A 25,172-nucleotide genomic window follows, 5' to 3' on the forward strand; every position below is an offset into this window, starting at 1 on the left:
GAGGGAAGGGGCCTCTTCCTTCAGGGCAATCCCTGATGTTGCTGTGGTCTGTGATCGTCTTCACTCTGAGTGCCGAGGATGACAGTTGAGGAAGGAGGGGCCTCTTCCTTCAGGCAGTCCCTGATGTTGCTGGGTCTTGACCCTGATGCTCTCCTTCTGATGGCCAGATGACAGTTTGAGGAGGGAGGGGCCTCTTCTTAGGCAGTCCCTGATCAGTTGTAGGGGTATGCCTGATCGTCCCTCTGAGGCCAAGATGACAGTTAAAGGAGTTGGAGGGGCTTTCATTAGGACAATCCCTGATGTTGCTGGGTTGACTGATCGCTCCCTCTGAGGCCGAGGGATGACAGTTGAGGGAGGGAGGGGCTCTCTTCCTCAAGGGGCAGTTCCCTGATGTGATGTGGTCTGCTTGATCGCTCCCTCTGAGGCTGAGATGGGGTGGGGGGGGGACATGTTGAGGAGGGAGGGGCCTTTCTTCAGGCAGTCCTGAATGTTGCTGGGTCTGCCTGATCACTCCATCTGAGGCCAAGATGTACAGTTAAAGTGCGGAGGGTAGGGGCCTATTCCTTCAGGAAATCACTGATGTTGCTGGGTTGCCTGATCGCTCCCTTGAGGCCGAGATGACAGTTGAGGAGGGAGGGGCCTCTTCCTTCAGGCAGTTCCTGATGTGTGCGGTCTGCCTGATCGGCTTCCTTTGAGGCCGAGATGACAGTTGAGGAGGGAGGGCTCTTCCTTCCGGCAGTCCCTGATGTTGCTGGGTCTGCACTGATCGCTCCCTCTGAGGCCGAGATGACAGTTGAGGAGGGAGGGCCTCTTCCTTCAGGCAGTCCCTGATGTTGCTGGGTCTGCCTGATCGCTCCCTCTGCGGACCAAGATGACAGTAATCATATATCATGCTGGAGGACCTTCAACTGCCTAGAGAAGTGTTCTTACGTTCTTTAGCACCATTGTACCGTCGACTTCAGCAAATTGTGCTGAAGGACCTTGAGATTCCTAGAGACAAATATTAATCAAACCGCAAATATCCAACACTGCAAAATCGAACCCTAACCTAACCAAAATCGAAATCGAAACTCAAATAATCAAAACTGCAAAAAAAAAATTTTTAAAATATATTTTAAAATTGATTAATAAAGACTGTCGGGTTCTACCAGAAAGAAATATGAAAGATAATATAAGAATAGTATTAGATATAATTGAATATTAGACTCCACAGTGAGAAAAATCTGGGATGATTCTATTAGATGCAGAAAAAGCATTCGATAGTGTTAATGGAATTTTATGTTAAAGTAATGGAGAAAATAGAATTAGGAGGATAACTTTATAAATTGAATCAAAAAATTTACTCTGACTAATCGGCCACAAATTAAACCAATGGAGAAAGGCTAAGCCATTCTAAATTAAAAGGGGGAACAAGACAGGGGTGTCTCCTATCACCATTATTATTTATAATGATATTAGAAGTCTTATTAGTGGAGGGGAAAGCCAAGAATTAATTAATTCATGGACCCATTATCTGCGGCAAAGATATACACATTCGCGCTTTTGCTGATATGATGTTGTAATTTTTTAGAATGACCCCTTTAAGAAATAGAATTATTAAAACAGAATTAAGAGGAATTTGGGAATTTAGCCAAGTTTTCAAAATAAACAAAAGAAAACAGCTATACAGTAATATCAAAAATATGTCAATTTAAGAACAAGTGGAATTAGAAAGATAGCTGAATTTTAAATAGAAAAAAAGTTATAAAATATTAGGAATAATAATTACGAATACAAATTCGGATTTATTCAAAATAATTATGGAAAAACATGGAACCAAATAAAAATAAATTAAAATTAGAGAAGTAAGTGGCTTTATGATAAAAAGAAAGGTCAAATATTTAGATTATTAACAATAATTACTGATAAAAATGTGGACCTCTTTCATAATAACTGAAAAAACAGGGGGAAATTAAGAAAGACTTAGATAATGGAGGAATCTGTGACTCTCTATAATGGGAAGAATCTCGGTTTTACAAATGAATATCCTCCAGAATGTTATATTTATTCCAAACTATCCCGTGCTGCAATCTTTAAACCTTTAGATTCATGGCAAAAAGAAATCCTTAGTTTTGTTTGGGAAAAGAAACAGCTAGAAATAAAGCAAAAATTAATATGGGACAATAAAGACAGGAGGGGATTTGGTTACCCAATCTTAAACTTTATTATCGGCTGCAAACATGACGTGAATAGCTGACTGGATAACTTTAGAGGAAGACAAATTGTTAACATTAGAAGGGGACAATCTGAGATTCGGCCTACATGGATACCTGTTTTATGGCAAAGATAAATACCAAAGAAAGTAAGAAACCATATTATAGAAGGCGATTCTGAAAGTATGGGAAAAAAGTTAAAATCAAGAATTGAGTCAACAAATGCTAATAATGTGCTCACGCATGAGGCCTTTTTCAGTAAAGAAAGTATCCCAAGGGTCAAATGGCTAGATACATGAGATTTTAAAAGATGAAAAAGGAACTAAAGAAATAATCTCAAGAGGAACCGAAAAGCATTCTTGACATCAATTGTCACTGGTATCTGTATAGGCAATTAAGGAGAACGATGGAAAATGGATGAAAATTGTCTGGTGTTAATAAGACAAAAACCAGATGGGAAGAAATAATTGATAAAGGGGGAAAAAAGATGATTACTAGATCTACAAAATGTTGTTAGATGGGAGACCCAGAGGAAGAAGTAATCAGAGAGAGCATGTTAGATGGGCTCAGCATGTGGGACCACAGTATATACTACGAAAAATGGGAAAAAACATGGAAAAGAATAAATATAAGTTAAAGAGAACACACTTATAAACTGTATTACAGGTGGCATTTGTTCCCCACAAAAAATCGCATTGATGTGTAAAAAAAATAACAATAATCCATATGTTGGAAGTGTAAGAAAGACATTGGCACGTACTTCATATGTGGTGGACATGTAAAATTGCCAAACAATACTGGATTCAAATTTATAAGATAATAACAATTGAATTAAAAATCCCATAACATTTTTACAGAAAAACCTTTCTGTTAGTGTATGATAAATGATGAATTGGATAAAGGAATTTGGGAAATTGTTATTTATCTTTCACATGTGCAAGAATAACATACGCAGGCTTGGAAATTGGAAGAAAACCCCTTCAATGGAACAGTGGATGATAAAAGTACTGAGGGTTGCAGAAATTGATAAATTGACATGCTGGATAAAAAACAAACCAGAAGAAGATTTGGGGAAGGGAATGGGAATTTTTTATAGATTCTAAGAGAAACATGGAAGAATGTAATATGGATGTAATTTTGTACAATGGGAATAGTAAGATTGATTTAAAATCAGGATATAACGTGACGCTGAAAAGAAAACTGAGTATCACTTAGTAGAAGAAGATCAAAATTACTTAACAATGGAATGCTAAGGCTAAAATTGAAAGGTTTATTAAAACGACGGATAGTAAAGTAGACATGTTATGATTTGAAGGAATTACTTTGATGTGAAGTGAACATACGAAGGAGAATTTATGATTTCCTAAAAGAAAGGAAAGGAAACAAAACCTTTTGCAAGGCTGCAAGGAGCAGGAAGGTACATATATGTTAAATGTTTTATAGTTTTGTAGGAGGGACATGTTATTGTATTGTGTTGAATTGTTGGAGTGTCTTAGGTGGGTTGGAGAGGAGAGGAAAGTGGGAAGATATGTCGAATTGTGTATAGGGTATTGTTATTGTGTGTTGAGTCTATGTTTGTAAAAGTTATAAAATATATAAAATAAAAAAAGAATTAAGAAAATGGAATACATTAGGACTATCCTATAGGAAGAATTTCCTCAATTAAATGACGATCTCTCAAAATTTATTTTTATTCAAAATCTCCCAATTATTATAAATGAACTCCTATTTAAGACTGGAACAAAAAATTATTTGTCTGGGTGGAGAGAAAAGAAAGCCGAGAATGAAATGGAAATATTTCAAGTAATACAGGAATGAGGTCTTGGGTTACCAAATACATAATTTAATTACAAAAACATTACGATAGAATACCCAATGTTACCTGAATTCTATTTATTAAATTTATCTATTAAATAATCAGTTTAACAAATAATGATATTGAAAACAAATATTGGAAATTATTATTATATCTAATAACCTGCAGCAAGACTATTACACACAAAAATTGGAAAGAACACAGTATACCGACCATAGAAGATTGGCTGACAAAGTATTGAATGTAGCATGGACTATTAACTAACCACTTGCAAGAGAACTCTAATAAAAATTGTAAAGGATAATTGGAAACTAATTTTACCATTGTGGAAAAATACTATGGGGTAAGGGAGCAAGCTCCTTTCCACAGCCACTTTTTGCAGCTCCTTTTTGCACTGCGGAAAGGCCAGATAAGGGCGCGCAGCATCTAGTTGTCATCGGCCCCAATCCGGTGAGGAAAGGAGCAGCTGTAGGCCTCTCCAAAGGGACGGTGTTGTTGAGCCCCTGAGCTTGGTGGCTGGTGCTGAGGTTGTAACTGAAAATAACAGTTAGAAAAAGTCCACGGATTTTTTAATGTGTGGTAATTTGCATAATCAGAATGCAAATTAATAATATGCCTAATTATAAATTTGCCATGGTATGCAAATGGATATCCAGGTATGAGGGACTGGAGTATGGCAACCTCGATTAGTGCATTTTCCCCCCTGCCTGTAATTTTATATAATTGTTTCTGTGGGGTCAACTTTCTTTGCCTCTTGCTCAGATCTGAAAGGTGTGGTTTCAGCCACGAATGATATCCGCGTTGCGATTGTGCATTAAAGAGTCGCCTCAGCAGAGCAAAATGGGAACACCCAACGATCAAGCAGTTGATGGTGAGGATGTATTTTTTCTCTTCTTTATCTATTGCTCTGCCTACCTTTCATGGTAATGAACAGGGTTGCCTAGGGTTCAGTGAGCTAAAGCCCACTGGAAGCAAAGTCTTCCTCTCCCAAAAATGTCACACTTCACTCAGATCTGTTAAACGTTGGGCAGGAAGGAAGGAAGGAAGGACGGAAGGAAGGACCTCTCAGAGTGTGGAAATTTTGCTATGAAGAAGGTTTGTTACTGATGTCAGCAAAGGTCCCCCAAAAGCTCTGATGAAAGAAAGAAAGGTTTCCCAGCCCTCAATAGGGAAAATAATGTGACTGCAATGGGCCACAAAGAAAGCTGACATATATTATTGATTATTATCATCTAATTAGGCCTAATCACTAGCCACACGTGAAAAGGCTCTCATGTAACACATACTGAGAAGATAGATGGGCATCACTCAGGACATGCACACACACGAGTGACAAAACATTACCCTCATCCTTTCAGAGGAAAAGGTATTAGCCTCTCATTACTTGTCAACATTCAGAGCTTCCCAAATGGCTTTATGAAGTGACCTCGAGGACAGTCACAGGTCACCTTAGACTCTTTTGTAGAGAGGACAGCCCAGGAAATTTGATTCTACCTGAGGCTCTAAAAATCTTAAAAAGGCAATCCCGTGGTGGTTTTTAAAAAAAATCATAATCATTAAAGGGAAAACTGATGATTTACATTTTTTTTTGTCCTCAGGTTTCCCATGAGTATTCTCTCAGGAGGGGCCACTTTGCCCAGCCTGTTTCTAGATGCTTTGTTCTCTTGATAGTAATTGTAAGCAAAGGATCTTCAGTCCTTCTGGTTAGCTGATGGAGTACACCAACAGTGATGATTCCACGCACTCAAAACAAACAGTTATTCTGCCAGAGTTGGTGGATGTAGAAAAAAAGTGGTTGCTGATAAATCAATCCCCAATGCAAAACACACTCCAAGGTTCCTTCATTGATTTTGTTAAATCCTTTGCCAAGGAGTAGCTTCTAGGACTGGGTGTTGTGTGAAACTGGCATTTCTAGCTGGTTTTCGGCAACAGCAGCTCAATGGCTAACCCTCCACTCTGCTCTTGCATTCACCTTCTACTAGATTGCAAGTAGGTAGGTTAGATGTTCCCAATCCTAATCTCATAAGTAAGTGAGAACAAGCAAATTTTAGGCATGTTATCAAATAGGAAGTATAGTGTTCTAGATCAAGTAGGAAGTATATAGTGCTACTTTATTTCTGCTATGGTCAGGCTTCACCTGGAAATACTTTGTCATGTTCTGGGCACCACAATTCAAAAAAGGACATTGAGAAACTGGAGCGATTTGTCCCAAGGAGGAAAAATAAAATGTTGTTTGAAGAGTTAGTCTGGAAAATTGAAGCCAATGAGGAGGGGAGGACTGAGGGAGTGGATGATGGTAGCTGGAGAAGGGATCGGTTAAGAGGGATGAAAGGATGATAGCCCTGTTTCAATACTTGATAGGGATGCCATATTGAGAAGGGATGGGAGCAAGCTTGTTTTCTGTTTGCTCAGAGAATAGGACCCAATGGCGCAATGGATTGCAAGCTACGGGAAAAAAAGAGATTCTTGCTCTCAAGAATTAGGAGGAACTTCCTGATAAGGGGGACTGTTCGGACAGGTAGGAACACACATCATTCCTCAGAGATTGTGGGTTGGAGTCTCCTTCTTTGGGAATGTTTGTAACAGTGAACAGGTGACCAAATTGTCAATGGGGAATTTAATCAGCTCAAGGGTCACCGAGAGGGATGGACTGGTTACTACACTCAGATGGGGATCGCCCTTCTGATCTGTATTACAGGAACTAGAAATCAAGAGAAAATGGAGGAGAGTAGAGGCGATTAAGTACAATCAATGGAGGGGTACAAAACTTGGCCGCTTTGCGGCGCTCCCCGGCCGCCGCATTGTGCTTCAGCGGGGAAGCCGTCAGCAGCCAAACCGCGCGGAACTTCCGCTGCGGAGCAAAAAAAGAAGCTCCATTTCGGAGCTTCTTTGCGGCGCCTCTATGACGTCGCGAGGTGCCTGGAGCGGACTCGCGAATTCATAGGCGCGCGACACGTCTGGACGCTATGGTCCAGTACGTAAAGATGGGGGCCCATGTAGAAGGGGGCGCCGCTATCTGTACGTATAGGATACGTATAGGGTTAGGGGGGTGCTGAAGCACTGCCCTTCCTAACCTCAGTACGTATATCCTGATACGTACTATATGGCGGTTTGTATCCCGCCAATGTCTCTTTATTGGAACAAGGATTCAAAACATACAGGCAATAACTCTCACATTCATACAAGACTCAGCAAATAATGTAGTTAAATGTGGGATAGATTTAGGTTTTCTAATAGAGTACTCACCTAACGTAGAATGTTGGTGGGTCCAATTTGTGTGTGTAGGTTTGGCGGTCTGGTTCAGCAGACAAGTCAGTGAGAAGACTGACTTTAAACTGACATGGATAGCTGTGGCTGCCAGCGCAGAGAGAGGCTACCAGCAGCGAGAAGGTACCAGCAGTGAAGGCTGGCGGCCCGCGAGTGGCTGGCAGCGCAACTGGCTGGCCGCAGCCCCTCTCTAAATTTAGGGACCTTTTTAGGGTTTAAAGAGTCTCTAGACAAAGGGTAATCAAAGGAAACTGTTTGAAGTGTATTTTCAACATCCTAACCAAATGTTTTGTTAACCAAATGTTTCTTCCAGAGTAGGGACCCAAATGGCTACACAAAATGCATTCCTTTGATTCAAATGGGTTCCCCTCAATCACAAAGAGAGACACTTCCTTAAGACGTATTTGATAGCATTCTTTCCTGATAGCACTTAGCAGCTCCTTGCATAAATTCCTCCAAGCTGGGAAAGGAAATTTTTTACTATCAAAAACTCATGGCTTCCCTTGTTTTCAGTGTGAGATCACATGCTAGGGCCATTTGGCTTACTCAGGTTAAGATGCACTTTTTGATATCAAGATGCGGGTCAGAGATCATCATTTTAGATATAGTTAAAAGGTGTATAGATCAATGCCTGACAGGAGGTCTCAAGCAGAGACTGGAGGGCTATCTGTTGGGATGCTTTGATAGAGAGTTCTGCATGGCAGAATGGGGTTGGACTGGAGGCCCTTGTGGTCTCTTCCACTCGCTATGATTCTATGAATCCCTTCTTTTCACCTTGATCAGGGAGCAGCCCATTTAGCTAATGTCTGTCTTATTTCCCTGTCCCTGCACAGGGAGGAGAAGGAAAGCTGTGTCTTGGGATGAGGTCCTTGACTAGGTATGTTTTCAGGGCTTGGGTTTGGGGTTGTGGTCTCTCACCTGAGGACAGGGGCTGATGGGAGTGGGGCGCTGTGAGTCACTGCGGTTGGAGCTAGCAGCCTAGTTCTATATAACTGCTGCTGGATACGTCAATAGTTGTGGAAGAAACTGGAATTTAGAACACAGTCAAGGCAAACAGGGGATGTTACATATTGTTTAGCAGGGATGTTTGAGGGGAAGCAACAGAGTTCTTCCCCTCCCCTTCTTTTTAATTGACTGACCAAATTATTCAAGATGAGTGATGGAGATTTGTGCAGTTGCCAGCAGAAGCTGTGCTATGTTTGTTTCCTTGCTGGAGGACAAAGCTACACATGCAGCAAGTTCAGTTGGTAGCCCTGTTGGGAAGACCAGGTTCAGCAATTGGAAGCCTGTGTTTTCTAATCTTCAGATCAGAACAATGGATGTAAGCTCCAGGAAAAGAGATTCCACCTCAACATGTCGAGGAACTCTGAGGAGTAAGGGCTATTCAACAGTTGGAACAAACTCCTTCCTCGGAGATTATAGTAGGGGTCTCCTTCCTTGGAGGTCTTTAAGCAGAGGCTGATGGCCATCTGTCAATGGGGATGCTTTTGATTCTGTGTTCCTGCATGGCAAGAATGGGGATGGACTGGATCAGGGCCCGTGGGGTCTCTTCCAATCTAGGATTTATTATTCTATAATTCAGATTATTAGGACCATGAGGTTTTCTTGGATGGAGCTGTTAAGGACCATCTTGAATACTAAATCACATGGAAAACTTCAGAAGGAGGAAGTCATTTCCTAACACACAGATGCTTGTAGGAATATTCACACAAAAATAGAAGGCCACAAGAACCTAACAGAGAGTTTGGAGTTATAGAATTGATTTCCAAGCTCTCTCCCTTAGTAAGGAAAAAATGGGAAAGCGGTCAGCCTGCAAGAGAATATCCCCGATGAACCACAGAAGAATCTGCACGCTAAGTATGCTAAGAGGAGATGAGTTATTTGGTTGGAGAGTCCTTGCTCAGAGAAAACAGAAGCAACAATCTACAATGCCTGACAAGATGAATTGTGGGTGTGCTGTCTCCTCGGAGCCAAATCCATGATGTAACAAAGGGCTGACAAGAAGGTCAAGCCCACTGACTCATACACCTTCCTTTTGGGTCATGGGGAACCAATTGCACTATGAGCATAGCCTTCAGTACATCACAAAGGATCATGAGGATATGGGTAGGAAGCTGAAGGATCTTGGTGCCACTTATTGTAATTTTGTCTCTGCTCCCTGTTTGAAAAACATGGCCCAAGAGGAAGAGAAGATAGCAGAGGTGAACAACTGGCTCCACAAATGGTGTGCCCACTGAGAATGATGTTCTTTGGACCACGGTTTGCTTTTTCACAAGATGATCTTTTGGCTAGGGATGGGGTGCAAAATGTATTGCTAAGAGGCTCACAAATCTGATCAGGAGAGCTTTTAAAACTGAGTTCTGGTGTGGAGACAGTATTTGAAGGAAAAAAATTCAGAAATTGCTGGGAAAAGGACCAGTGTTAGAGAAGGAGTAGGGCAAGTAGTACTAGAGAACAATGGGGGAGGGAGAAAACTCGCATGGAGCTTAATGTATCTACACTAATGCACAGCATGGGAAATAAACAAGATGAACTGGAACTCTTAATATAGCTAAGAAATACAGCTTAATACGGCACAATAAATACAGTAGGTATCACTGAAACCTGGTGGGATGAGTACTCATGACTGGGAATGTATTAACCGGGGGGGGGGGGGAGTATAACCTATTTCAGAGAAATAGATAAACAAGAAAGGGGGGGGGCAACTTTATATCTTAGGATGTTAATACTTGTGAAGAGATGATAATGACTTAAATCCATGAAGCCAGGTGGTTAAAAGCTGAATAAGAATTGAAGGGGGAGAAAACAAGGAAATGCTATAGTGGAGTTTCTCCTATAGACCTCCAGCCAGACTGAGGATATGGATGATGCCTTCCTAATGGAAATAGCACCACTTCAAAAAGTAGAGATTAGAAGTGATGGCAGATTTCAACTATCCTGATATATGTTGGCAGTCACTTCAGCCAATAAACATCAGGTCCACCTGTCTTGCAGACAATTTCATTGTCCAGAAGGCAGAAGAGGCACACAGGAGATCAGTTTATTTTTAGATCTGATCACATAACCACAGGAATGACCTTGTTAATGAGGTGCAAGTGGTGGGATCCGCCTTATCGGGAGTGACCATGCTTCTTATAATTTGTCATACAGTGGTAAGGGAAGCCCAGTATAGCCAGACACACATTCTAGACTTTGAGAAAAACTGATTCTGCAAACTTAGAGAATTAAAGCTGTAATTCTATGGACCAAAATGCTGAAGAGAAGGGAGTTCAGGATGGATGGGAGTTTCTCAGTATTGAATACTAAAGGCACAGTTTCAACGTCCCAATGAGGAAAAAATGGGCTGTGTCTAAAGAAACCAGAATTGGATTAACTAAAGAATTTCAACATGAACTAAGAGTTAAGAAAATTTTTTACAAGAAATCGAAAAATGAGGAAAACATGGAAGAGTGCTTCAAATATATAGCCAGTATATGTAGCGGGAAAAATAAGTCTCCAGGACCAGATGAACTACATCCAAGGGTATTAAAAGAGCTGGCAAATGTAGTATCAGAAGCATTGGCAATAATCTTTGAGAACTCCTGGAGAAAGGAGAATATCCCAGCAGACTGGAGAGGGCAAACGTGTCCCCATCTTCAAAAAGGGGAAAAAAGAGGATCAAACAATTATCGTCCAGTTAGTCTTGACATCAGTACAGGAAAGATTCTGGAGCAGATCATTAAACAGAGAGTCTGTGAACATCTGAGAAGGCAATACCATAATACAAAAAGTCAACATGGGTTTCAGAGAAAAAGTTCTGCCAGACAAATCTGATCTCTTTCTTTGATAAAATTACCAGCTTGGTAGATGAAGGGAAGGCTGTGGATATGTAGATCTTGATTTCGGTAAGCCTTTGACAGGTTCCCATGACATTCTTGCAAACAACGCTTGTAAAATGTGGGCTAGACAAGGTAATGTTACATGGATTTGTAATTGGTTGATTGTTCAAACCCAAGGATAGTCAGCAATGGCTTATTTCAATCCTGGAAAGAAGTTACCACTAGGGGGCGTCCAGTGGGGCTCTGTCCTGGGCCCAGGGCTATTCAACCTTTATCAATGGACCTGATGACAGAATTGGGGGCATACTTATCAAATTGCAGATGACACCAAATTAGGAGAATAGCTAATACTCCAGAGGACAGCATAAAAAGTCAAATGACCTGAACAGACTAAAAACTGTGGGCCAAAGCTAACAAAATGGAATTTCAACAGGAGAAATTAAGGTTTTGCACTTAGGGCGAAAAAATGAAATTGCACAGATATAGGATTATGGGGGACACCTGGCTGAAGTGAAACTACGTGTGAAAGGGATCTGGGAGTCCAAATAGACACAAGTTGAACATGAGTCAACAGTGCGACACAGCAGCTAAAAAGGCAGTGAATTTTAGGCTGCATCATATAAAAGTTATATTGTCTAGATCAAGAGAAGTAATAGTGCCAATGTATTCTGCTTTGGTCAGGCCCACCTGGAATATTGTCTTTAGTTTTAGAGCACAATTCAAAAAGGACGTTGAGAAACTGGAGCATGTCCAGAGGAGGGCGATCAAATGGTGAAGGGTTGCTGAAAACCATGCCTATGAGGAGCAGCTTGGGGGAGTTGGGAATTTAGGTTGACACAAATGTTAAGAGGGAACAGATAGTAAAATGATAGTATGTTCAAATATTTGAAGGGATGTTCTATCAGGAGGGAACAGGCTTGTTTTCCATGGCTCCAGAGACTGGAGCAATGGAATTGAAACGGAAAAGAAAGGGATTCCACCTAATATTCAGGAGGAACTTCTGGCAGTCAGAGCTGCTGGACAGAATGAATGAGCTGCCTACAGTGAGGTGGAGTCTCTTCTTTGGCTGTTTTTAAACAGAGGTTGGATGGCCATCTGTTTGGGGTGCTTTGCTTGGTGTTCGTGCATGACCGAGAGTTGGCTGATAATAATGATTTATAATAATAAAGATTTATTTATAGCCCGGCCCAATCAACAAAGATCCGGGCGGGGTTACAACAATAAAAATACATCAATTGTGGGGCATGGTTAATGCCTGTACTGCAGCCATTCACTCAAAACCACAAGGTTGCGAGTTCAATACCAGCAAAAGGGCCCAAAGCTCGACTCAGGCTTGCATCCTTCCGAGGTTGTTAAAATGAGTACCCAGACTGTTGGGGGCAAATTAGCTTACTTGCTAATTTGCTTACTTGTGTTCACCGCTATGATCTTTGGAATAGTGGTACGTATAAATAAAACAAATTATTATTAATTATAAAGTTAAAAATCAAACCCTAGACCTACCGCCCCCCCATAACCCAATACTAAAACAGAATTAAACATAATAGTATAAAAAACATTAAAAAGCATTAAAAGCATTTTTAAAAAGGCAGAGAACATAGGCGGGGAAGAATGACAAATGAGGGGACAATTCTCTGTTACCGTTGCTCCTTCGGGTTTACGAAATTAATTCGTTCCGCCGCCGCCGTTTGTAACCCCGATGCATTTCGCAGCGAAAAGGGCTTTCTTAGCGCTGGCAAGCCGCCGCGTTTGAATTTGCGCCGAAAAAAAATTCGAACCCGAAAAAACTTCGTGATCCCGGAACAGTTTTTTCCAATGAACTTTTCGTTTATCCCGGAATTTCGTAACGCGATAACTTTCGTATCCGGGCGGTGGGTACCACTGTATTGGTGGAGGGAACCAAAGTTGAAAGGCCCGGAAGAGCTCCGTCTTGAGTTGGCTTCTTAAAAAGCTGTCAGAGTGGAAATGTGAGCGGATCTCCTCTGGCAGGTCGTTCCAAGACTTAGGAGCAGTGTAGAGAAGGCCCTCTGGGAAATGATTGTTAACCTAGATTTTTTTGGCTTTTTTTTTTTTTTTTTTGTAGTAGATTCTTCCAGAGGCCCTTGTGTGCGGGGAGGAAAATAGGGAAGAAGGGCGTTCCCTCAAGTACAGTGGTGCCCGGGTTCTCGAATGCGCCGCCTTACGAAATTTTCCGGGTTACGAAAAACATCCATTAAAAAAAAACTGTTCCGGGTTACGACGGTTATTTCGGGGTAGGTTACGAAAAAAATTTTGGTTGCTTTCGGCGCTTTTTCGCACGGAAATCGCGGCTTTTCCCATTAGCGCCTATGGGTTACGAAAGCGGCAGCGGAACAAATTAATTTCGTAACCCGGGGGCCACCACTGTACTCTGGGCCCCCAAGCCATGTAGGGCTTTAAGGTAATCCCAACACCTGTACTTTGCCGGAACTAACGGAGGCAACTAAATAGGCAGCCAGTGCAGGGGAACTCAAGGATCGGTGTAAATTGTTATATGTCCATTCCTAGAAATTTCCGTTTTTGGTCGACTAGCTGCCAATTTTGTACCAAATGAAGTTTCCCAACTTGGCACAAGGGTAGCCCCACGTAGAGCGCCATACAGAGTCCCAATGAGGCGTTTACCCGTCCACTGTACTCCTGTTTCCAGGTCCCTCGGCTCAGGAAGGCACAGTTGGGTATCAGACGAAGCTGATAGCAGGCGCTCTGACTGTCGCATCACCTGAGCTTTCAGTTGGAGCAACGATTCACGGAGCACCCCCCCAGCTGCGAACAGAATCCTTCAGGAAAGTGTGGACCCCATCCAGAAACTGCCAACTCCATTCCTGGATTCGGGGTTCCTATAGCGAGTACCTCCGTCTTACCTGGATTCAGCTTGAGTCGGTTTTCCCTCATCCAGTCCATTACCGCCCCAAGACAGGCATTCAGAGGAGAGATGCCATCCTTAGTCACTGCTTCAGTCAGAGACATAGAGAAATATATTTGGGTGTCATCAGCGTACTGATAACACCCCGCCTCATGTCTCCGGATGATCTCACCCAGTGGCTTCATGTAAATGTTAAACAGCATTGGGGACAGAATCGCACCTTGAGGGATGCCCGATCTGAGCTCCCTCTTGGCCAAACAGCTGTCCCCAAGCAACACCATCTGGAACCTGCCCAAGAGGTAGGACCGGAACCACTGCAATGCAGTGCCTCCAATACCCAACTCTCTCAGGCGTTCCAGAAGGATACCGTGGTCAATGGTATCGAATGCCGCTGAGATGTCCAAGAGCACCAACAGGGTCACACTTCCCCTGTCGATGCCCAGACAGAGATCATCGACTAAGGCGACCATGGCAGTCTCAACTCCGTATCCCATCCTGAATCCGGTTATGATGATCCCTGTGATTGTGATTCTATGATTCCATACAAGAAAATATGTTCTCTCTGTATGTATGTGTGTTTAAATGACAAACTGCGAGCAACTACATAATGCTTAACAACATCATCAGGGGCTGTCCCTAGGTCCCAGAGCCCTCAGGGTTTAGGACAATCCTGAACTGACAACCATAGTTGTAGTTCAAAAACATCCAGAAAGCATAGTTGCCTACTCCTGCTGTAGATAGTCATAGAAGCTTGTGTTGACGGTGATGAGGGAAGAAGTGTTCATAAAGATGGGTTAAGAGCTGTGCCTCTGAGAGTTTTCCTGAACTATTCTGTTGCTAATACTGTACACGAGGCTGTAAAGAATATCTTTACCAGCTCCTTGTCGCTGCTGTGTTCTGCATCCAAATGCTAGTATGGCTTTTTACCTGCCAGTGTCATGTTAGTAATGACTAATACAAGCAAAACAAATGGAAAGGACACTGAACTGTAAAAAATAAACCCATCCAGCCACGAAAAGGAGAAAACAGAAGCAAGGTGGGGAGGCAGATGGGTTTTTGGTATTTTTAAGTGTTCTACACACACACACACACACACACACACACACACACACACACACACACCACTATCACTGTTTCAGGTTCTCTGCTGCCTTTTGTGAATGTCCGTTCATTTTAACAGGAAAGATGCTCTATGAATGATCAATGGCATTCCCATTTTGAGAGAGACACTTTGCAGTGTGGGCAGAATCAATTTTAGATGGTACATATGTACCAAACAGAGCCCTTGAAATCAGTTTCAAAGGATGGTGAGTGGTACAAGTTTCAAGTTGCTTTTTATTCCACTGGTGTTGTTCTGGATTCCGAAATGCCATTTTGTTTTGTTTTTTTCAAAAGGTCTCCAAAAGATACAGAGCAAAGGATAGAGAGCAAAATAGATGTTTCAGAGGCGTTTATGGTCTGATTTTGCTCTGCACTCAAAGAGAAAATGACAAACAGAGCACCTAGTGTTGATCATGGTTAGCTTAGAGTTATTAAGTGGGGCAACAAAGGACCCCATGGCACTGCATAAATAACCTTCCAAATTGAAGTCTAATTCATGCTGCAGCCGGGTCCTATTGGAAGGATTTTGCTGCCAAAGCTGCCAGGCAAATCCAGCCCGGCTGCAGCCTGGGTCCCCAGGGCACTTTGACCACCATTTTTTGAACTCAGAAAGCTCCTGGGTTCGAAATGAGTCTCCCGAAGCACGCCTAGGATCCAGGCTGCAGCTGGACTGGACTCACCTGGTGGCTTTGGTGGCAAAAACCTTGAGAATTAGACTTCAATTGAGAAGAGGTAAACCAGGTTTTTAAGTGGTGTGATAAGGTCCTAAATCATGATAACCTTTGTTACTATTGTTATTTGACACTGAAGTGACTTGGGCTATAGCGATACTATGAATGAGAGACCTCCAAGAGCTCTAGTCATCAATCGTCCTGCTCAGTTCTTGCAAAACTGTGGTTTCCTTGATTGAGACTAGACTGTAATGCAGTCTTCCTCTTTTCTCACTGCCTTCTACTTTACCAAGCATTATTGTCTTTTCCAGTGTGTGACATAGTATGATATGTCCACACTACAGTGGACCATTGATATCCACTGTGGTTTGCTTCCAGGACCATGGATACCAGAATCTATGGATGCTCAAGTTCCATGATCTACAATGGCGTAGTAAAATGGTGTCCCTTATATATAAAAAATGGCAAAATCAAGGTTTGCTTTTTGGATATTTTTTAATTTTCATTTTTTATTGCATGCCGACTCTGTGGATACACAGGACCTTCTGTATAACAGTCTAAGCTTAGTCATCTTGCTTCTAGTGGGAATTAGTTTCTGATTTGTTCTTTTTAGTAGTCCATAGTATCCACAGACCCCTCCTCCATTTGATATGTGTTGATCTTCCTAACAGTTTTCATCACTATCTATCTTTTACACTAATTAAAAAATAATCATCATTGTTATTTTTATTTTTTTATTTAAGCCATTTGTCTACTCCTTCTCAATCTACCCAGACCCCCAAGGTGATGTATATTTTAGGTATGCTTGATTTCCCTAGGTCTAATCTAAGCAGGACCTAGTGTGGATCCAACATTCAAATATTTGCAACAGAGAATACCGTACTCCACTCTTACAGTGCTGCTATTCCACTTTTACTGTTGTGAGTGACTTCTTCCTGTGGCATTGTGAGATTTGCAGTTTAGGGAAAGGCATTTTGAATTCCCAGTCAGAAAGCTCTTAGGCCTCATCGAACTACAAACCCCAAAATGCCACAGGATGCAGCCAGAGCAGTAAAAGTGGAAGAGCAGTACTGTAAGAGTGTAGTATAATATTCACACATATTCCATAGAGAGCCCTCAAAGTTTTCCATCTTATGTTATATTGAGACACCTGAGTAACTGGGTGAAGATACACTGCTTTCTTTCATTCTCGTTACATCTCACTGTTTGGCACAACTTGAAAAAGTTCCTTTTGGGGATTGCAATTCCTAGGATTCCCTCAGTCAGTGTGACTGGAAAACAATTTTTTACAGTCTCAGGTGAAAAGATGCTAAATCTCGAACCCTGTGAATAAAGAAACAATGCGAGTTCATCCATGGAGTGTTTTCAAGAAACATAAGGGCACAAAATGGTAAGAGAAACCCCTTCTCTGGCAACAGAATTCCCAGTTTGGCTCAGGCTGTACTTTAAAGCATGCTTAACAGAATGATTAGTCTGTCTTTGCCATGTCTGATGATCTCTCTTCGGGAGACAATCAGGAGGGCTTTAAACTGATTTATGTGGGGGAGGGAGACAATATTAAGGAAGGCAAAAGGGCTGGAGAAAATAGTCAAACTGTCATAGAGGGAACAAGGCAAATAGTGCAAGGACCCAAAAGTGGGGGGCAAAAAAACATGCACAGGCAGCAAGTAAAGGGGACACCTGGTCTTAGATGTCTCTACACTAAAAGAGCATGGGGAATAAGCAAGATGAACTCAACTCCTAGTACTACAAAGCAAATATGATATAATAGGCATCACTGAAACCTGGTGGGATGAGTCTCACGATTGGCTTGAAAAGGTATAACCTTTTCAAGAGAAACAGACCAAACAGGAAAGGAGGAGGAATAGCCTTATATGTCAGGGACATTTACACCAGTGAAGAGATCCAGGACATCAATACTGGAAGCCAGGTGGAGAGCATCTGGATAAGAATCAAAGGGGAGAGAAACAACAAGGATGTTATGGTGAGAGTCTACTACAGACCCCCAAGTCAGATGGAGGAATTGGATGATGCCTTTCTAAAACAGATGATCACACACTCAGAAAGGAGAGATGTAGTAGTGATGGGCGACTTCAACTATCCTGATATTTGCCGGAAGTCAAACTGAAATAAATCCTCAAGGTCTAGCAAATTCCTCACTTGCCTGGAAGACAATCGCATTGTCCAAAAGGTGGAAGAGGCAACAAGGGGGTCAGCTATTTTAGATCTAATCCTAAACAACAAGGATGACTTGGTTAATGGGGTGCAAGTGGTGGGATCATTAAGTGGAAGCGTTCCCTGGGAGTCTGTGATTGTGTCCTGGTTGTTCTGATACTTGACTGGATATTTGCTGTTTTAACTTGTTTCTTATGATGTTTTTAATTTGTTGTTTTAACTTTTAGATTGTGCACCATAGGCAGGTTTTTTTATATGTTCTTGATTTTACTTGGTTTTGTACAGCACCGTGGAGATTTATGGCACTTTATAAATAAAGCTAATAATAATAATAATAATAATAATAATAATAATAATAATGGAAGTGACCATGTTCTCCTGGAGTTTGTTATACAATGGAAAGGAGAAGCCAGGCATACTCAGACACACATTCTAGACCAGTGGTTCCCAACCTTTTCCCTCTGCGGCCTCCCAACCAATCAGGCAGGCCGCGGGCGGGACTTTTGTCCCCAATGGGGGGTCGCAGCCCAACAAAGGTTGGGAACTGCTGTTCTAGACTTTAGGAAAGTGGATTTCAGTAAACTTAGAGAAGTATTGAGGGTGATCCTGTGGTCAGAAATACTAAAAGGGAAAGGAGTTCAGGACGGATGGGACTTTCTCAAAAGGGAGATACTGAAGGCACAATTTCAAACAGTTCCAGTGAGAAAATGGGAGATGTCTCAAGAAACCAGGATGGATGACTAAGGAACTTTCAACTGAGTTAAATTTGAAATGGAAGATGTATAAGAAATGGAAAAAGGGGGAAATCACCAAAGAGGAATTCAAAGAAATAGCAGGCATGTGTAGGGATAAAGTCAGAAAAGCTAAAGCGCAGAATGAACTCAGGCTTGCTAGAGAGGTTAAGAACAATAAAAAGGGCTATTCTGGATATGTCCACAGCAAAAGGAAGAAGAAGGAAACAGTAGGGCCACTGCGTGGAGAAGATGGCAGAATGCTAACAGGGGACAGAGAAAAGGCAGAATTACTCAACACCTTCTTTGCCTCAGTCTTCTCAGAAAAGGCAAAGGGTGCTCAACCTGAGGATAATGGAGCAGAAAACAGAAAAGGGGAATTTCAGCACAGAATAAGTAAAAAGATAGTAGAGGAATACCTTGTTAATCTAAATGAATTTAAGTCTCCAGGACCAGATGAACTACATCCAAGGGTATTAAAAGAGCTGGAAAATGTAGTATCGGAGCCATTGGCAATAAGAGTCTTTGAGAACTCCTGGAGAACAGGAGAAATCCCAGCAGACTGGAGGAGGGCAAACGTTGTCCCCATCTTCAAAAAGGGGAAAAAAGAGGATCCCAACAATTATCGTTCAGTTAGTCTGACATCAGTACTAGGAAAGATTCTGGAGCAGATCATTAAACAGAGAGTCTGTGAACATCTAGAAGGCAATGCCATAATCACAAAAAGTCAACATGGGTTTCAGAGAAAGAAGTCATGCCAGACAAATCTGATCTCTTTCTTTGATAAAATTACCACCTTGTTAAATAATAATAATAAAGTTTTTATTTCTATCCCGCTCCTTCGTACGATCAGGGCGGCTTACAGTATAAGTTAAAAACAACAACATCATAATATAAAATACAAACACATAAAAGCAAACCATGCAATCAATAAAAAAATAACAGGCTAAAAGCCCCATAGCCCAACCTCTTGGCCACGGAAGAGGAGGGAGGCCCACAGGATTTTAGTCGGGGATGTTAGATGAAGGGAATGCTGTGGATATAGTATATCTTGCATATGACACCAAACTAGTAGCTAATACTCCAGAGGACAGGATCAAAATTCAAAATTACCTGAATAGACTAGAAAGCTGGGCCAAAGCTAACAAAATGAAATTCAACAGGGAGAAATGTAAGGTACTAAACTTAGGGCATAAAAATGAAACACAGAGATATAGTATGGGTGACATTTTGTACAGCCATAGCTGGAGTTTTTCAAACCCAGCGCCCGGTTCCTTGGTTACTGAGCCTCAAATAGAGAAAAGAAAAAACAAATTAATTTATTGACTAAGATATCTAAAGGCCAAGTTCCTAACATTTTATACAAGCTGTGGCCAGTTGTGACTGAGATGGCGCCCACTTCGTACATGGAAGCTGGTATGTGGAATCACCAACAAGATCACTTTCACTGAAGAGAATTTGTTATTATTATTATTAGTAGTAGTAGTAGTAGTCGTATAGTAAACTAGATATTTGTGAAAAGGAAATACAGGGTGATTTACTATGGCTAAGGGGGAGCAGGATGCTAAGAAATGTAGTTAAACCAGAGGCTATTGTTCTAGAGATAGACACCAAACTAGGGGGAGTAGCTAATATCCCAGAGGACAGGATCAAAATTCAAAATGACCTGAATAGACTAGAAAGCTGGGCCAAAGCTAACAAAATGAAATTCAACACAGAGAAATGTAAGGTACTGCACTTTGGGTGGAAAAATGAAATGCGTAGATATAGGAAGGGGGACACCTGGCTTAAAGAGACTACATGTGAAAGGGATCTAGGAGTCCAAGTAGACCACAGGCTGAACATAAGTCAACAGTTCGATGCTGCAGCTAAAAAGGCCAACGTAATTTTAGGCTGCATCAATAAATGTATAGTGTCTAGGTCAATGGAATTAATAGTGGCACTCTATTCTGATTTGGTCAGGCCCCACTTGAAATATTGTGTCCAGTTCTGGGCACCACAATTCTGAAAGGACGTGGAGAAACTGGAGCTATGTGTCCAAAGGAAGGCAACTAAAATGGTGAAGGGTCTGAAAGCCATGAAGCCCTATGAGGAATGACTTAGGCCCTATTCTCACTGGCGTTTTTGCCCTGGATGTAACTGGGCAGATTCCGGGGGGGGGGGGCTCCCAAATCTCTCCGTAAGCAAGTGCCCACTACAAATCACAGGCATTTTAACCTGAATGCCCTCTTGGGGGAATCAGGTTTAACATGAAGGCGCCTGCTGTCAATCAAGCGATCGTTATAGGTGACTTTTCCGGCACTCATTGGGGCATCGGAAGTGTGCTTCCTCCTTCCTTTTTTTTAAAAGAGCCAAGTGATGCACAGATTCTGTCAAATTAAAAACCGTGTGTGTGTGTGTGTGTGTGTGTGTTCTGGGCATTTGGGTCAGTGCAGGTTATGATCTGCCCTTGGCTCCATTCTCAACCCCAAAATGCAAGCTAATGCCATCTCTGCATCCTGTACCCCTCTCCTTGCCACCCCAGAATGCCTCATACACATAATAATAATAATAATAATAATAATAATAATAATAATAATAATAATAATAATAAATTCCTCACCTCGGAATGCCAGAAAAGGATGTGATGCCATGCATTCTTTTTTGCTTTCCCTAGGCCAGTGATGGTGAACTTTTAGAGGCCGAGTGCCCACACTGCAACCCAAAACCCACTTATTTATTGTAAAGTGCCATGTCCCCCTGGCTTTCTAGTAACAAACTCTGGCAAACTTTGTGCTGGGGCTATGGCACATGTGCCCACAGAGAGGGCTCTTAGTGCCACCTCTGGCACGCATGCCATAGGTTCGCCATCACTGCCCTAGGCTATCCCTGAATTCCTTAGAGACAGTAGCAAAAGCTGTATCAATTTGCCAAATTGGAAAGAGAAACATATTGTAACATTCGAATTGTAGCATTCATTCGCAAAGGAAAAAAAGTTTTTTGCAAAGTACTCTTCTTGCAAAGGGCTCCTTTCAGGAGGAAGCCAGGAGATGAAAGGGAAAGTGAAGAAGCAGCTAGCCACATTCTATCTAAATATAGATCTACTTGAAGCAAAAAAATGTGCACTTTTTGCCAAAAATAATTTTAAAAAATTGAAAATCAAAGGGAAAAGGTCCCTGCTGGAGATCAGAGGTTTGGCTTGCCCTGGCCCCCTGACCTGCCCTGAATTGACCCCATCAGTCACCCCCTTTTTGCCTCCTGTCACCCTTTTGCCTCCTGTCAGATTCCCCTTTTTTGCATCCTTCCTCCAGCTCTTTCCTCCTCCTCCTCCTCCTCCTCCAATGAGGGGAGGGAATGCCCTGTCCTTTGCCCGCCCTCTGACCTTAATCCCTCATTGAATTTGCCCCGATCATGATTGGGGGCAAGTTCATATTCAGCAGAACCCATGTTTTTTTAAAAAAAGACGGATTTTGCCCCGAATCTGGATGCCCCACACTAAAGAGCATTTCCTTGTGCATGCCTCGAAATGGATTGTGACAGAATCAGGCCCAATATGAACTTCACGTGGAAGGATCAAATCCTTAGGGGCCCTTAGGGAACTGGGGATGTTTAGCCTGGAGAAGAGAAGGTTTAGAGGTGATATGATAGCCCTGTTTAAATATTTGAAGGGATGTCATATTGAGGTTCTCTGCTCCAGAGAACAGGACACAATGGAGCAAAGAAGTGTGCAATGGTGCTTGCACAAATGACAACCTTCCTACTAGGGGCAAGAGAGATGCAGACAATTAGTTAGGAGCCTTGGTATGGTCCCCCTTTCTCTTGCTTCCCTTGTTATTTTCTGATCTAGAATAATAGAATCATAGAATATAATCATAGAATTGGAAGAGTTGGAAGAGACTGCAAGAGCCATCCAGTCCAACTCCCTTCTGCCATGCAGGAACTCTCACTCAAAATATCCCCGACATATGTCCATCCAGCCTCTGTTTAAAGACCTCCAAGGAGGGAGACTCCACCTAAATCTCAGAGGAAGTTCCTCCTAATTTTGAGCTGGAATCTCTTTTCCTGGAGCTTGCATCCATTGTTCCAGGTCCAATTCTCTGGAGCAGCAGAAAACAAGTTGGCTCCCTCCTCAGTATGACATCCCTTCAAATATTTAAACAGGGCTATCATATCACCTCTTAACCTTCTCTTCTCCAGATCATTATCCCCACTAATAAAAGAAAGAAAGAAAGTCTTGGGGGCATCAACCCTATGAACTTTGACTCCACTATATCCCTAATTAACATTAAAACCAAAAGAAATGTTTCAATTGTGTAGAATGAAATTGGGGGATCCACACAGATGGTGCTTGTATCCAGATGGCTCAGTTACCCCACTGCCATTTTTACCACCTTTTAAATGATGCTTTTTCTTTCCTTGTCCAAAAAAAAACCCCAATGAGATAGAGAGGCTGGGGAGAGGAGACAAATCTAGGCTCAAAATATTTTGCCTCTATCTTTCCTGTAGCTGGTCATTTTCAGTCCAATTATTATATTGCTGACCTCTCTGTGTCCCTCTGAATTATCTCTCTGCCTTCTCTGATGCTCACAACACCTTGCCATTTAATATCAACTGTGAATATGATTAGTATGCCGAGTCCTCTCACGTCTAGATCATATAATGCAGATGTTAAATAGGAGCAGACAGAACATCAGCTGCCAGAGTGCTCCATTGGACGACACCTTCCTGGCACGCAAAGGATTATGAAGCATCATTACCCTTTCTGCTTGTCCTTCACATGCTTCTCAATCCTTGTGAGAGGGCCAACCTTGCCTGAATTACCTCTACGTGAGTTTTTTCCCCCTGTAACACACCGTCAAGGCACTTTGTTGAAATCTAAAGGTATTATGGCAACCGCACCTCCCTTCAGCTGCTAATTTTGTAATTCCATCAGAAAAGCAATCAGGTTTGTGCCATGCAATTTGCTCCTTCCTGGCATGATGGGCTGCCTGTTGCTAATGTTTTCTTTGTCCCCTAGGAAACTTCTCTAATGTTTTCCACTATTGAGGTCCTCTTGGATCAACACTACTGGGATCTCTTGTTCTCTCTCTTTTAAAAAATGGAATCACATGTTCCTTCCCCTCCTCTGCTTTGCAACCAGCACAATTCACTGTGGTTTTCCTAATTGAGAGTTAGAACACCTAAGAGCTCACTTACTCATCATGTTGCCAGTTTGAGACAGAGATCATTTCCCCCCAGTTCTCTCCCTCTCTGTCTCTGCTTCTTTTGTTGGATTTGTATTTTCTATTTCTAAAGCAGTCAAATGCACAATAATTAGGCAAAGAGGCACTCAGGTTCTTGGAAGCAACTATATCTCAGTGGTAGTCCACCAGGGATGTAAAGCACATTCACACATGTCTCCAAGAGAAACATGCGTTGCCTTATGTTGTGACACCCCATCAAAAATATGTCACCTGTCATGAGATTTATTTACTGACTCTTGAGCAGGAACAAAAAAAAAACCCCACCATTTTGTTTTTGTTTTGCTTTTACCAAATCAGCTGCAAGAGCAAAATATGGTGGGAGAGGAGGTTTGCACCAAAAAAAGTCCTGAAATATGAAAAATCCCATCACAAATGTGCAAAGATTCTGGTAATTAGGCCTAGCAGGAGGAGACTTTTGAGATTTTTCAGGTGTGAGAATGAAATAAACACAAATGTACATCCCATAGCATCTGTGCACACAGAAAGGTCTCAGTTCAGCCACTCAGTTAAAAGGATAAGGTGATAGCTGCCCAGAATGATCTTGGCTCTGGGTCACAGAGAGCTGCTTCCTATTACAAAAGCCTGTTTTCTGGGTCAAGAGTGGTGATCCTGCAGCCCCCAAGCATTCCCCACTACTGGCTATGTTCCAACAGCATCTGGAAGGTAGCACCATTCCCATCCAAATAACCCAAGCAACTTCCTGTCTTCCCCCCAAAGCACTTCCACTTAAAGGCAGGCATTTAATTATTATTTATTATTTACACGTATAACCCACCTTTTTCTCCAAGGAACTGTCCACCTCCCCCGTTTGATCCCCCAACAATTCTTTTTCTTTTTCTTAGAATCATAGAATCATAGAGTTGGAAGAGACCACAAGGGCCGTCCAGTCCAACCCCATTCTGCCATGCAGGAACTCTCTTCTTCTCATCCAGTCAGTGAAAAGTTTAAACCTAGTACTCCCTGCTCCTAACTATACCATGCAGTGACAGTATGACCCATCTGTTCCACCTGGCATCAAGCGGTCCAGTTTTCAGTGTGCAGGCAGAAGTCAAGATGGAATACAACAGCATTCTTCAAAGAAAGGGTCATTGTTGGAATCGTCTAGCTAAGCATGTTCAGTTGTATACCAAGATCAATAACAAATGCCTAGGCAAAATGCAGTGCTTTCATGTGGCACAGTAGTGATAAGGACCTTATATGACAGAGGTCATACTAGGAACAACTAGCAGCAATTCCTGGGATGAGGCCGGGCCAAGGCTCTTGCAGCAACATAACACCTTCCTATGTGTGAAAACTGA

At 42.1% G+C, this 25,172-nt stretch overlaps 1 protein-coding gene across 1 annotated transcript in view; it reads left to right on the forward strand.

The window, feature by feature from the left end:
* KIRREL3 (kirre like nephrin family adhesion molecule 3) overlaps positions 1-25,172 on the forward strand; it is a 691,985-nt gene that overhangs the window by 644,627 nt on the left and 22,186 nt on the right. Inside the window, 2 exon segments of the mRNA XM_042473983.1 lie at positions 4,771-4,836; positions 4,839-4,879. Of these exon segments, the coding sequence (XP_042329917.1) occupies positions 4,771-4,836; positions 4,839-4,879 (107 nt within the window).

This window comes from Sceloporus undulatus, chromosome 6 (genome assembly GCF_019175285.1).
Source record: "Sceloporus undulatus isolate JIND9_A2432 ecotype Alabama chromosome 6, SceUnd_v1.1, whole genome shotgun sequence".
Taxonomy (NCBI): Eukaryota; Metazoa; Chordata; class Lepidosauria; order Squamata; family Phrynosomatidae; genus Sceloporus; species Sceloporus undulatus.